Source organism: Bos grunniens, chromosome 6 (genome assembly GCF_055505025.1).
Source record: "Bos grunniens cultivar Pamir isolate PY7600 chromosome 6, Bosgru_T2T1.0, whole genome shotgun sequence".
Classification (NCBI taxonomy): Eukaryota; Metazoa; Chordata; class Mammalia; order Artiodactyla; family Bovidae; genus Bos; species Bos grunniens.
Genome location: NC_141170.1, coordinates 18,029,003 through 18,044,554, shown reverse-complemented (window position 1 = coordinate 18,044,554; position 15,552 = coordinate 18,029,003). Strand labels below are relative to the sequence as shown.

At 35.5% G+C, this 15,552-nt stretch overlaps 1 protein-coding gene across 11 annotated transcripts in view; it reads right to left on the bottom strand.

Moving 5' to 3' along the window:
* WDFY3 (WD repeat and FYVE domain containing 3) overlaps window positions 1–15,552 on the bottom strand; it is a 283,117-nt gene that overhangs the window by 139,974 nt on the left and 127,591 nt on the right. For all 11 annotated transcript variants that reach the window (XM_086407523.1, XM_086407528.1, XM_086407526.1 and 8 more), the window contains 6 exons: window positions 15,310–15,502; window positions 13,861–14,047; window positions 11,988–12,154; window positions 3,783–4,250; window positions 2,729–2,830; window positions 162–355 (listed from right to left, as the gene is read on the bottom strand). In XM_086407523.1, the coding sequence (XP_086263649.1) occupies window positions 162–355; window positions 2,729–2,830; window positions 3,783–4,250; window positions 11,988–12,154; window positions 13,861–14,047; window positions 15,310–15,502 (1,311 nt within the window). The remainder of the gene's footprint in view (window positions 1–161; window positions 356–2,728; window positions 2,831–3,782; window positions 4,251–11,987; window positions 12,155–13,860; window positions 14,048–15,309; window positions 15,503–15,552) is intronic.

The window sequence follows — 15,552 nt, the reverse complement described above, 5'->3', positions numbered from 1 at the left end:
TTGACTCATTACATATTCTTGCCTCCTCCTCTGTCATATTTTGACATAATTTTAGACTTGAAGAAAAATCACAAGGACAGTTCATAATAGTTCTCAGTCATTTAACAATCGTCACAGATTTTAGTAGTGAAAATTGTTAAGAACACACTTCTCAAACTTACTCTGAGGATGTCGGTCTTGAGCTGCAGCTCTGTGGGTGGGGCCGAGTGCATGAGTCCCAGAAGCGTGCCCATGTCATCGTCCCCATTGGGAGACAGCACCAACTGCTGGATCATCATCAGGGCATGCTGCCGACACTGTGGGTACCTCACTATATTATGCGCACATCTTGCGCCTCCAAATTCTCGGAAAATTCCTTGGAGGAGGGAGACAAAACAACAACACAGGTTAACTTAAAACATTCTAAGTCAGACGAACTCAAATCTGATTCATGTGTAGAAAGAGTAACTTAAAAGAAGGCACATAAAACCTACCCAGCAATTTTACCGCTTAAAGTAAAATACAAAATCTCCTTTTAAATTTACAATTACAGTACAAAACTGTGCGATGTCAGCAAAGGCATATACCAATTTCCTCTAGGCTTCCTTTATGCAAGAATGCCCTGATATGTTCCACATGCCCAATTTCTCCAAATCTCAACCATTCAGAAATTTCGTAGGTGGTTACCAAAATGACCAGTATTTTTATGCAGAGGCTTTACCAAGCGATACTTGAAATCAGTTTAGTAAAAGGCTTTTAGATGAACAATATTGCAAATAAATGAGATTTAAACTGAAAACAAGGCTTCCAAAACAGTAGCAAGAAAAAAGGGAATAAGTTATTCTTACAGTGAGAAAAAATTATAAGGAATCAAACGTTTTCAGTTGGTAGAGGACACAAAAACGACAAACTCATAATATTGTAAATCAACTGTACTCCAATAAAAATGTTAAAAAAGAGATAAAGGTGGCTGAGCCCCTATTCATTAAAAAAAAATAATAAACTCTATAATAGAAAGCATTGGTTGCTGTACTGTTCCAAAGGCTTTATGTAGAATGACTTATTTAATCTCCTTATCCCCTACCTGCTTACAGATAAGCATACGAGACATGCAGAAGTTGAGTAAGGTGTCAGGTCAGTGATACAGAGAGCAAGCAGCCAGCAGAATGTATGTCTCTATAGCCCTGTTCTATAGCCTGTGCTTTTGACCATGGATGATACTGTTCTTACATCAAATACCATCTTCAAGTTTAAAAAAAACACATAGACCAAGTAATCCAAATTATCAGTTAGTATTTCCTCCAAAGTAATAGCAATCTATCCTTTATGCTTTTAGAGTACCTCGTATATGCCACTAATATAACAGCTCATATTAAACTGTCTTAGCTTTATTTGTTTAAAAGCAGGAGTGATATTTTATAAATACAGTTGGACTGTTCATTTCAGTTCAGTTGCTCAGTTGTGTCCAACTCTTTGCCACCCCATGGACTGCAGCACACCAGGCCTCCCTGTCCATCACCAACTCCTGGAGTTTACTCAAACTCATATCCATTGAGTTGGTGATGCCATCCAACCATCTCATCCTCTGTTGTCCCCTTCTCCTCCCACCCTCAATATTTCCCAGCATCAGGGTCTTTTCAAATGAGTCAGCTCTTTGCATCAGGTGGCCAAAGTATTGGGGTTTCAGCTTCAACATCAATCCTTCCAATGGACTGTTCATTAATGACAGGTTAAAAAAAGGATTAAGGAGAAGTTGAGATTAAAGATAAAGCAAAAGTAAAGTAAAGTCACTCAGTCGTGTCCAACTCTTTGCAACCCCATAGACTTGTAGCCTACCAGGCTCCTCTGTCCATGGGATTTTCCAGGCAAGAGTACTGGAGTGGGTTGCCATTTCCTTCTCCAGGGCATCTTTCCAACCCAGGGATCGAACCCAGGTCTCCAGCATTGCAGACAGACGCTTTACCGTCTGAGCCACCAGGGAAGCCCTAAGATAAAGCAAAAGATTTACTAAATCCATTTTTCCCCTGGGAGAAGCAAGTTTTATTCTTTTCAGTATTTCCCTAAGGTTATAACATTATAACACTCTGATTTGAATTACTGAATAATTAAGAAAATCACAATGTGAAGCAGATGTTTCAGGAAAATATTTAAAGAAGCAAAGTTATCTGACGAAGAGTCTGCACTATACAAGTAAACAAACAGAAAAAGAATATTTCAAACACAAGGCATATTATAAAAAGCAATAAAACCATAAGAATACATTTTGAAGTAATAATGCTGCTGCTAAGTCACTTCAGTCGTGTCCGACTCTGTGCGACCCCATAGATGGCAGCCCACCAGGCTCCCCCGTCCCTGGGATTCTCCAGGCAAGAACACTGGACTGGGTTGCCATTTCCTTCTCCAATGCATGAGATGAAAAATGAAAGTGAAGTCACTCAGTCGTGTCTGACTCTTAGCGACCCTGTGGACTGTAGCCCACCAGGCTCCTCCATCCATGGGATTTTCCAGGCGAGAGTACTGGAGTGGGGTGCCATTGCCTTCTCCGAAGTAATAATAATATTATATACTTTATCATTCATAAATTTAGGAAGGTCAAAAGTATTACATGTCTAGAGATGGGATAGTACCATAAATGAATCAATAGAATTTTCTCTAAGTGCCAAGAGCATCTCAGAAGAATCATTAGAGAAGATATAACCACAGGTACTATCTTACCAGTGCACTTGCTAGAAGCAGCTTCTCTAATTACCTGCGTTTGTGTTTGACCCTTGAAGAAGCACTGTCAAAGTCTCCATGACTAACAAAGCCAGGTGTTTTTGGTCTTCAAATGAACTATTATTTTTTGAGTCCCCTAGGAAAAAGAATCAAAGGCCCGAATCACAAAACTTGTCAGCTTCTTTCTTTCTGGATTTAGGTTTCTTAAAACATATTAAAATTTTATTTCTATTAATTTTACCACTAATACAAATGACACAGTATTGGGTTGGCCAGAAAGTTCATTTGGTTTCTTCCACAAGATGTTAAAACTCAAACTTTTGGGCTGACTCAATATAACCTTTTAAAAAAAGATACATATGTCTAAACTACCAGCTACCAAAAGTAAAGTCAATGTTTATAGATTTTATTTTGGTATGGCTAGAAAGCTACAGTTATCTAAAAAATATTAAAAGGGAAAATGACAAAGTAAAATGTATCCTTCTCACAGATGCTTTCCTAATCAAAGAAGTGTCAACAAAGAAGAATGCCAGGTTTTAATGCACCAAAGAGGAAAAAAAAGTTTGTAAGTAGTACTGTCTATTCAATTTAATTCATTCAACACATTTAATACTAAGTGCCAGACACTACTATGCTTTTATCAGAAAGAACAAAGAACATCAAATTTAAGGTACTTAATGTATATGTGCATAAATATCACTGAAAAGATATACTAAACTAATGTGCTGTCTATAATTAATAAACATTTTGAGGCACCTAAACATCCCAATTGTTTCTAGAAGCTTTCTGTTTTTCCCTAACAAAGTAGAAGACACTAATTATGCGGATCATAAATGGTTTCCTCAGTTTTACCTTAAATTCTCTTCCACCATGACATATTTCTGTCTCCTCCCCTGCCTTTTCCCAATTCTCTAACAGAGGTTGAGTGAACAAATTTTAACTTGTGGGAAATATTCACAAGGATGTCACAATTATGCACATTATCAAGTAATTCAAATCCATAACCAAATGAAAGACAAAACATGAACAAAACACCCTGCCCAAACTCCTCTGCCAAAGAGAATTAAAAGTAGGGAAAATGGCTTTACCTTGTTCATTTAGTGCCTGAGTTGGATCCTTCAAGAGGGCAGCATATTTGTGCAAAAGGTTTACCATGACCTCCAAAAGGCCCACCTCCCTGAACACATCTTTAAATATGTAGTCATGTCGTGTAAACTTAAGAAGTGTTTTCATCGCGATAATGCTACAGTGATAAGAAGAGCTAGACTTTAAGAGGATGCTAACACTAATAAGTTCTTTACAAGGGATATAATTTAAGCTAAAAACAACAAACTCCAGCATCTCGAAGTACTTGTTTTGTACTTCTGGGAGTTTAGAAATTTTTTCTGCAAACTGTGACAGTGTGTGCTGTGATTCGAGGATGAAATAGTTGGCGTTGTCAGCCATGTAAATATTTGTGATGGCATCGAGAATGATGTGGGCGAGGAAGTTGGTTTTTGCTTTTAAAAATGCATTTTGAAGAACTGCAAAGGCCTGGATGTTTCTCACACTGTGACCTAAAGTAGAAAACCAGAACACAAAAGTAGGTGTTATATGATATTTTCATCATGGCAACGTAATCTATTTAAGCAGATGATGAACTGTAACATTTATCCTCTATTCACTAAGAACACTTCCTGTTTTCACAAAAGGTCTTCTTTTTCTTCATCAGGTTCAGGCATTTAATTAAAAGTGAGTAATACTGATTAAGCTTTTAATGCAGTATTATCAATATTCTGATTCCAGAAGAGTATACACTGAAACATCAGACGGTTTTCAAAAGAATAAAGCAAATTATATAGGTCTAGGCTTCAGAGTTTGGAAATGTGCAGAAGTGTTGCTTTTTACTATCTGTAACACTGTCCTTGACCATAAGGACAGTTACCTCTCAATCTGAAAAGACTTTTAGGCTGAAGAGAAAAGCAAGAATGGCAGTAGGAAACAGGAGGGGAAAATACCCTTGAGTTCCAGCTTTCCATTTTTAATTACAACACTACAGCTTTCATAAATTTTAATTTGGAAATTTGTTTCAAGCCACAAGTACAATTTCCTTACATATACATTTGTTAAAGCAATTTATGGCCAGCTACTAGCTATATTTATAAATACCTGATTTTCAAACACATAAGCTGGAAAAAGAAATATGTATACAATAGCTCTTATAAGGCAAATCACTGAAAATACTTGTAAAGAAATTAACATAGAAAGTATGCAAGGCAAATGGAAACAAGCCTTTGCCTACAAAAATTGTCCTCACGTTCACAACCATTAGGAATACAGAGCATTTGCAAGAGTGATCAAAATATTAACACAGTGCCTCACAGAATAAGACGGATTTTTGAAAGACGATGAACACAGAACTAGGAAAAATAATAAAATGGGTTAGAAAGACTGCTCAGACATTGTGGCTTGGACATTATCTGAAAAGGCAAAGATTAAAAAATCTCTTCAGAATACATATATATTTTTAACTTTCTGTTTGTTTATAACATATAAACTTATTCCATGTGTGGCAAATGCCAAATCTTTATTTCCAGTTCCTTATTAATTTTATGCTTGTTCTTATTGAGGATATCGCTAACTTTTTATTACCTGCAGGTAGCTAAAAACCAAGCTTAGATAGAATGATGAACATACAAATGCAAAAATCTGACTACATGTGACAAATAAGGTTAAAGAATACATCTAATCAATATTTTGCATCTTTTAGCTATGTGACAATATCAATTCTCACCTTTAAGAAAAGAGCTTAAAGGAGATGAACTTGATGTAATGTGAAAAAATTGGATCTTTTCAAGTTTCATTTTCATTATCTGTTTTTTTCTTTAAAACCTAATTTTAAGTGATGTCACTGACAAAAGATAAGGCACATTACCAACCAACCTCAATGGGGCTTCCCTGGTGGCTCAGACAGTAAAGAGTCTGCCTGCAATTCAGGAGACCCAGGTTTGATCTCTGGGTCAGAAGATCCCCTGGAGAAGGGAATGGTTACCCACTGTAGCATTCTTGCCTGGAGAATTCCATGAACAGAGGAGCCTGGAGGGCCATAGTCCATGGGTCACAAAGAATCAGACCCAACTTAGCTATTAAGCACACAGCACATATACAATGAAACTAAACAGAATCTAATAATATGGCTTTCTATCAGGAAAAATATCTAAAGGAATGACTGAATTACAATTCCAAAACTAGTGGCATACAAATTTGAAGTTTATTTTAAATGCTGATGATATCAGGAGTAGTTATTTAGGACTGTCATAGCCATTAATTACTACAATATTTAATTTGAGGAAGGGAGAATACTTAGATCTAAAGGATGATTAAAAAGGCTGCTCTATATAAGATAGGAAAATCCCTTAAATATTGACACATATGTGCCCTAATAATTTAACAGATGCATCCTGTATACATTTCAAAATTTGCATTAACTGATTAAAATCTATTTGGTACACAAATAACTAAAATAAGAGTAAAGTAAGGAAGTCATTACAAAAGATGACAATCACTGTCTCATTACTCTCAAGCCTATACAAGCAGAAACAAAAGAAATGAATTACTCTAGGTTTAGAAAAATAAGTGTATATATAAGAAAGAACAGAGCTTTCCTATATTCAGAATCTAATGTAAAATGTAAACGTTTATGTTTGAAAAAAGAGCCTAAATGGTACAGGCATAAGCAAAATGCAAAATGAAATAAGAATAAAGAAATGCAGACACTCATTTAGTAAACACACTGAATACTGTTTTTCAGATTCCAGGTCACGGGAGTTAGGATTCCATGCAACACTGAGAGGATAGCACTGAGGAACAGAAATGAATAGAAAGGTCAGCAGTTAAAAAGACACCTATATGAACATCTCTCCCACCTCCTTCCCTATCGCGCCCCTCTAAGTTGTTACCAAGTCCCAGTTATGGCTGATTCATGTTGATGTTTGGTAGAAACCAATGCATGCTGTAAAGCAATTATCCTTCAAATGAAAAATAAATAAATAAATAGAATTTGAAAGGAAAAAAAAAGATATTTAAAAGGGATCTCCCTAGGGGTCCAGTGGTTAAGAATCCACCTTTCAATGCAGGGGAGACGGGTTCATTCCCTGGTTGCAGAACTGGGTCCCATATACTACGGAACAACTAAGCCTGAGCTCCACAACCAGAGAGTCTATGTGCCTTAATGAAGATCCACAAGACGCAATTAAGACCCAATGCAGCCAAATAAGTGAATTATTAACAAACAAAAAAGACACCTATGGTAATCCAGGGGAGTGATCTCTAGAGCCTCAACTAAGGTGCTGGCAATAGGGCTGTTACCAGAGGAAGGAAACTAATAAACGTTTAGGAAGTATAAGACAGAAGATAACGAACAAATTATACATGTCAGTGACCAATCAGAATGGTGCCTGGCTGTAAACAATCCTCAGGGTTCTACTCCTGCAAGCCAACTGAACATGAGCCCTGGCCACATCTGCGTCCATGATAGAACCAGCATAGATAAAAATCCCTTCAAAGTAATCCTGCGATGAACAATGCAGGACACTTTGGATACTAGTGTGAACAAAAATGAAGAAAAGGAAAAATACATTATCCTTTTACATTGCCTAATATGTCATGAGAATTGACATGTTATGAGAAAACATTTGTAATGGTGAAGTCACAGAAGAGTTCTGAAAAAGATAGGTATGGTCTTTTTTTTATGAAGAGACATATTCTCTATTACAACATATATACAAAACACTGTGTTTAGGGAACAAATGTGGAAGCTATAGAGAGTTCTGAATTACAGAGTACAACCTCGCAAAAAAAAAAAAAAAAAAACCCACCATGGAGTGGTTTCTAAACAGGACTACTCCATTTGTCTTTGATTTTCTTCTTTTGAAAAAAAATCTATCAGCCGGTGGGGATAAAAAGGTTTATAAAGCTTCTACTATATAGAAACAGGAATCATTTCTAAGCTTTTACACAGATATATTTACCAACTTCACTAATAACTCAGTTTACTTTTTTCTTTAAAATTTTATATTTCTATATTGTTTCACTTGATCTAAAATCAGCAATAAAAATAAGGTAGCTAAATTGTATCCATGTATACAGCAACATAAGGTAGATATATTCATGTTTTCTCTTTTAAAAGTAATTATCACTGAATGGGTAAAAAGTCCTTGGTAAAATGAATTTTCTTTTCATAAATAATGAAAGGGAAACCAGTGAAGTTGAAGAAAACATGCCTCAAAGTAGCCTGAAGAAATAATTGACAAAAAGTAAGATAAATAGTACCAACTGTATCAATATGCCAGCAAAGTTGGAAAACTCAGCATTGGCCATAGGACTGGAAAAGGTCAGTTTTCATTACAATCCCAAAGAAAGGCAATGCCAAAGAACGCTCAGACTACCACACAATTGCACTCATCTCACACACTAGCAAAGTAAGGCTCAAAATTCTCCAAGCCAGGCTTCAGCAATATATGAACAGTGAACTTCCTGATGTTCAAGCTGGATTTAGAAAAGGTAGAGGAACCAGAGATCAAATTGCCAACATCCGCTGGATCATTGAAAAAGCAAAAGAGTTCCAGAAAAACATCTATTTCTGCTTTATTGACTATGCCAAAGCCTTTGACTGTGTGGATCACAATAAACTGTGGGAAGTTCTGAAAGAGATGGGAATACCAGATGGCCTGACCTGCCTCTTGAGAAATCTGTATGCAGGTCAGGAAGCAACAGTTAGAACTGGACATGGAACAACAGACTAGTTCCAAGGAAAAGGAGTACATCAAGGCTGTATATTGTCACCCTGCTTATTTAACTTCTATGCAGAGTACATCATGAGAAACGCTGGGCTGGAAGAAACACAAGCTGGAATCAAGATTGCCGGGAGAAATATCAATAACCTCAGATATGCAGATGACACCACCCTTATGACAGAAAGTGAAGAGGAAATAAAAAGCCTCTTGATGAAAGTGAAAGCGGAGAGTGAAAAAGTTGGCTTAAAGCTCAACATTTCAGAAAATGAAGATCATGGCATCCGGTCCCACCACGATATAGGAAATAGATGGGGAAACAATGGAAACAGTGGCAGACTTTATTTTTTTGGGCTCCAAAATCACTGCAGATGGTGACTGCAGCCATGCAATTAAAAGAAGCATACTCCTTGGAAGGAAAGTTATGACCAACCTAGACAGCATATTCAAAAGCAGAGACATTACTTTGCCAACAAAGGTCCGCCTAGTCAAGGCTATGGTTTTTCCTGTGGTCATGTATGGATGTGAGAGTTGGACTGTGAAGAAGGCTGAGCGCTGAAGAATTGATGCTTTTGAACTGTGGTGTTGGAGAAGACTCTTGAGAGTCCCTTGGACTGCAAGGAGATCCAACCAGTCCATTCTGAAGGAGATCAGCCCTGGGATTTCTTTGGAAGGAATGATGCTAAAGCTGAAACTCCAGTACTTTGGCCACCTCATGCGAAGAGTTGACTCATTGGAAAAGACTCTTGCTGGGAGGGACTGGGGGCAGGAGAAGAAGGGGACGACAGAGGATGAGATGGCTGGATGGCATCACTGACTCGATGGACGTGAGCCAGAGTGAACTCCAGGAGTTGATGATGGACAGGGAGGCCTGGCGTGCTGCCATTCATGGGGTCACAAAGAGTTGGACATGACTGAGCGACTGAACTGAACTGATATCAGAATATACACAGCTCCAGCTTACAAACAGTCCAAACCAAAGAGTTAAAATTTGTAAATGACCATCCTTGCTTCATTCTACCAGTGTTACATAAAACAGCATTGTCACAACCGTATTTCCTCATTTCCATTCCTGTGAAAAGACCATCATCTCCTCTATAAACTAACAACACACAAATGAAGTAACAGAAAGTTTTATTTACATTTCAAAAAAAATATTTAGGAATAAATTTAAGAACAAGAAGGAAAGTTCTTTACAATGGACATTTATAAAACATTGCTGAGAGAAAATACCAGGACGTAAATAAGTGGAAAGCTGTATAGTCATGAATTGGATGACGCAATGTTGTTAAGATGCCAATTCTCCCCATATTTGTCTACAGGTTCAATGTACTTCCCAATAAATATCTCAGCAGGCTTTTTCTGTTTTCAATAATCGACACAAAGATTACTAAATTTATGTGGAAGTTCAGAGACCTAGAATAGCCAAAATAATTTTGAAAAGGAAGAACAAACTTGGACAACTTAAATGATTCCATTTCAAGACTTTAAAGATATGGCAACCAAAACTGAAGGAGCATTGGCTTCAGGACAGACACATTAATGCAGCAGAATTGAGAAGACTTCCAGGTAAATAGTTATACAATCTTTTCGACAAAGGGTCCTAGCACATGTGCCTATCTGTACTGGGAAAACAAATAAACCTTACTTCCAGCCATATACAAAAATTAACTTAAAATGTATCACAGACTTTAACGTAAGAGTTAAAAATGTGAAACTCCTAGAAGAAACCAGGAGAAGATAATTGTGAATGTGGGTTAAGTAAGATTTCTTAAATATGAGGCAAAACCCATAAAATATTTCAAAAGTGCTAAACTGGACTTTATCAAATTTAAAACTTTTGGTCTTCAAAGATACTACCAAGAAAAGAAAAGGCATGTCAAGATTAAGAGAACATACTTAGGACTTATCCAGAATATCTAAAGAACTCTAAAAATTCCAATAAAACCAACAAAGCTATCAAACACTGGACACAGAGATCTGAACCAAAGTCGAGACACAGACAGCAAATACGAATATGAAAAAAGCTTGAAATAATTTAGAAAAAAGTAAAAAAAACCCCCAAAACCAACATATACTATTACATACTCAAATATCTAAAATTAAGATTACCACCACCAACCGTTTTTGAGACTATACAACAAATTCTCATTACATAGCTGATGTGAATGCAAAATGGGACAGCCACTTTAGAAAACAGTTTGGCAGTTTCTCATAGAGTTAAACATACATTTACCATATGTATCAGCAATTCCACTGCTTGGTTACCACCCCAAAGAAATGAAAATGTATGTCTACACAAAGACTTGTTTTATACAGATGTTCCTAATACTTTATTCATTATAGTTAAATAAACATCAACTGGTGAATGGATAAACAACTGCAGGATATTTAAACAATGATATACTATCCAGTATTAAAAAAGAACTTCAGATACATCCAATAACATGGAGAAATACTAAAGCCAGATACACGAAACTACGTAATTTAGGAGTCTAGTTTACGTAATTTATAACTGCTGGGTTCTACATTATAAAATACATAGATAATGTGCTGTGAAATTGAAATAACCAGATATGATGATATTTTCTGGCTAAATTTTACATGCAAATATCACCACAGCCTTGAATATTTAGTATGTAACAATAATGTGAAAAGAACTATTAGAAGCCTGTGGGTTCACATTCTTTCAGAATAGGAAAGTGAAAGTGAAGTCGCTCAGTTGTGTCCGACTCTGCGACCCCGTGGACTTTAGCCCACCAGGCTCTTCCGTCCATGGGATTCTCCAGACAAGAGTATGGAGTGTGTTGCCATTTCCTTCTCCAGAGGATCTTCCCAACCCAGGGATCGAACCCAGCTCTCCTGCATTGCAAGCAGACGCTTTAACCTTTGAGCCACCAGGGAAGCTCAGAATGGTTAGCATGCATTTAAAAAATTACATAAACTATAAAACTTGCACTCTTAATAATTAAATGTTATTAATATACAATAAGTTTTCTTAGTAGATTACTAGGTGAGAAAAGCCAAAGCTAGGAAATCTGAACTATAAAATGTATTCTCTGACCTGAAAGTATGTAATGTAACTTTTCTGTACTTAGGTTTCCTTAGTAAAATACCAACTGTTTGCACCTGTGCTTTCTATACATACATCTTATAGAGACAGGCATAGAGAGAGTCACTCAAGTTCCATGTACATAGGGCGGAAATGTGTGGGGTGCCAACATTTAGCAGAGGCATGTTTGAATTATTAAACTGTTTGAATATTAAAATGAAATACTAAAATATAAATTTCATTGTTTTTATGATATTTTCATATTATTTTCAAGTATTTTATCTGCTAAAGACTGGCATTCAAGAAATTATACCATAAAAAGGACCAACCTTAATGAAAAACAGCATATTACCTTTATATAAATAACATAAATAAAGAGCAATCTGTTGGATACATTTATTCTTTCCTTATTTCTTTGAATGGCTCAGAATGGGGCGGGTGGGTGGGGGTGGGGTGGGGGGGAGACTCACCTTTGCCCGCAGGCTGAGGTACTGCAAATCCAGGCAATAAAAAGGGTGCCCCTGTGGTAATACCAGCTGGTTTTAGTTCATTGACACCATATGTTGTTAGGGAAGTTATCAGATTAACCAGATCTTTCAAGGCATCTTTGGATTCTGCCTCTTTTGCTTGTTCCAATCTAGAAAAAGTATGATTTAGCAAATATGTTTTCTCTTGTGTTGTATTTTAAAATTTAATACAGAAAGAAAATTTCTATTTTATATGCAATAAATAAATCTACAGACTACTACAAGAAGTTTCTTCTTATATTTTTTCCTATATAAACACATGATATTTTTATAAAGCTACAAATTTAATTATGAGATATGATGGTGTATTTGAAAGAAATTATGCCAATAGTCAGAACACCTGATAAATGTTGATTCTGCCATTAACAGTATTATTTTAAGTAAATCATTAATCTTTGGTAGAAAGTTTCTTAATATAAAAGAATTAGATTAAATATCTTTTAAGTTCCCTAAGGCTCTAAGGTTATAAGTTTCACTGTTTACAACCAAAAACCTTATTAACCATTTCTTTCCTAAGACGTTTTCTCCATTAATAATTTTAAACAGTGAATTCTAGGGGAAGATTTGTAAGACTGCATCTGCATTTCATTAATTAACTCAAATACTGGCATTAGAGTACATTTAAATACAGTTCTGAGAGTCTAACAATTTTTTAAAACAAACTTAATTCCTTTAAACTTGTCTTTTCTTAATGTGAAAAGTTATGTTTTAATAATAAATATTTTTATACTATACAAAGAATGCTATAACCTGGTTTTTTTTCATTAATTAGTGTTATGCACATGCTTCTCCATGTCAGTATAAACTCGTCATAGATATGCTTTTTAATGGCCATGGAGAATCAACCATAGATGTGGAGAGTGGGACAGCTAGTAGCTATCAGAATTCAGGAGCACTAATACACATAAAACTTTGTCTGCATTTAGAATTGTATCTTTAGGATCAATAAACATACGTTGAAATTATTGCAACAAGTTACCAACATTTTTAAGACTCTTGAATTCCTAAAGGACAGCATCAATTAGTAATATTAAATAGTTATTTCATAAACTTTCACATGTCTTCATTTGTAAATTAGGATATATGTGCAAAATTATATTCTTAGGGGTTGCCTACTATTAAGTAACAGCAACTAGGTCACACTGGTGTTAGAACTTAAAAGTTTACAAAACAGTGGTGGTTGACAATAAATCAAACAACTTAAAACTGATTAATGGCCTGGGAACAACTAGCATGAATATCCTCTTCCTAATAAACTTGTAACCAGCTGTTTTTCCAGTATATGCAAGGAACATCTGGGATGAAAAAGAAGGCTAGTAAAACACTTTTAGATTGCTGCTGCTAAGTAGCTTCAGACTACTATGTTTTATACATACATTTTCAGCACCTCATTCATTCTGCAAAATTATTCTTGCTACTAACTGTATTAATAGCTTGATAGCATTGATATTACCATTAAGGAAAACCAAAAATATAATTAAGCACAAAGAGTTTACACTTCAGGAAGATGTTAATTAGTTCGTCCAAACTCTTCTCCCTCAGCTGCTAAGGAAGAGCAGATTTCTTCTTTACATCTAACCACTGAATCCACGTGTGCAACCTACATTTTCCAATTTAACTCTAAATTCACTCTTTGTACTCTCTTGACAGAATAGGAATAAAAAAAAAAAGAAGTGATTAAAGCTAAGAGTATAAAGTATACCTTACATAAGTGATTGGCTGATTTCTTTTTCCCTATAGCCCAAACTACTTTGCTTCCTTTGATGAGAAGACTGAGGAGACAATTAAAATACATTCTTATAATGTGGGGTTTTACCTAAGCAAGAGATCACAAAGGAAATTATATCCTTGCCATATCCGAAAATCATCCAGAAGAGTTTGGGAAACATCACTGGAATCTTTGAGGAAACAAGAAAGCCCAGCAAACATCTCAACAATTTCTAGGGGAGACAGGTCATCTGACTGCTGCATATTCTGAACACACGTAGATAAACATTCTTTTTCTGTAAAAGCAAAGAAAATAAAGAACTGAATAAATATATGTGTGTTTGTGTATAACTTATGTCAACTGTTTAAGAAAACTTCATTCTTAACTGGTATTTAATGAAACATTAAATTTTAGTATATTTATAAAATATGGTAAGATAAATGGTACACATTCTGAAAGCAAATACAAGATTCCAATTGACTAGGGAAGCAATCCTCTAAGTAGTAAACAAAGAGTAATACAGGAAGTGTTGAAAATCAGTTGACATTCATAATAGTTTTTACATCATATTTAGAAGTTTTATTATTAAAAAGGATGATTGCCTGCTGCCAAATGATATTTTTGACCTTCCTATTAATATAATAAAAAATGGAGAAACATTTAAAAACTCTCTTCTAAGTTAAGAAGAAAAATCTATTTAGTTAAAAGTTCAAATTAGAGTGCATCTAGACAATTAAGATACAGAAATACTTCAGGTTTTGTCTGCACTATACATGCACTAGTTTAAAACACAGTTATATCCCATGACTTCTGGGGCTGGAGGCATTTCAAAGAAGACGTTCCCTCTCTTATCTTTAAAAAAAATTTATTTGTCTTAAGAAATCCAGGGTCATATAACAATAACTAAGAAGATTTAACACAGGAACAGAGGTAAGAAACATTTAATGACTGATGGACTTTAGGTAAATGAATAGATGTACTAAAAACTATTTTGAAAGATTTTCCAATTTGTGTGTGTGTGTGTGTGTGTGTATGTAAGTGGACTATTTGAGATGCTACAATTGTCTGTTTCTCTTATTGACCCATTTTAAGGGATAGTTGACACATATTTATATATATGAGCTAAAAAAATAGACAATTTCTTTTCAGTGCTGATAAAGAATCTACTTAATTTTATTCATGCCCCATTGGACAGATTATCTGTCTACTTATGAAATATCTTCAGAAAGAGTTTGAACTATAGCATCTCAAAAAATCTCTTTTCATTCAGCAAAAGAGGAAGGAAGAAGAGGCAATGAGGCGGAATTTGCATTATTATTATGACATCATTTACTTAAAGGTAAGGTTATTTTAACTCTCCTGGATATCCATTATTGAGAACATGAGGATTTTTTACATTTGAAATGCTTTAATTTTTTTCTCCTGGAAAATATAGTTCTTCATTTAAAACAGAATCTTTGGAGAAGTGAACAAGAGAAACAAATTCACCATCACATGAGGAGAGAAAGGCGGAGAAAATTCAGAGCATCCAGAATGAATACGTTACGAGATATTCACCGTGAATATACTTCACCACGTTGACACTGAGACCATGACGGGATATGGTCATAAGGACTTCTCCGGCACTCTTCCTCCAAGGCAGGTTATAGGGAGGGCACCAAGAGGTTATTGCACTGAATAAAAGCTGGAGATCGTCTTTCTGAGCCAGCTCCTCGGCCGGAGAAACAAAACTGCAGAGTTTCACTAAGATCTAAAGAGCAAAGAAAATGTGTACATAAATGAATGAATGACTGGGGGAAA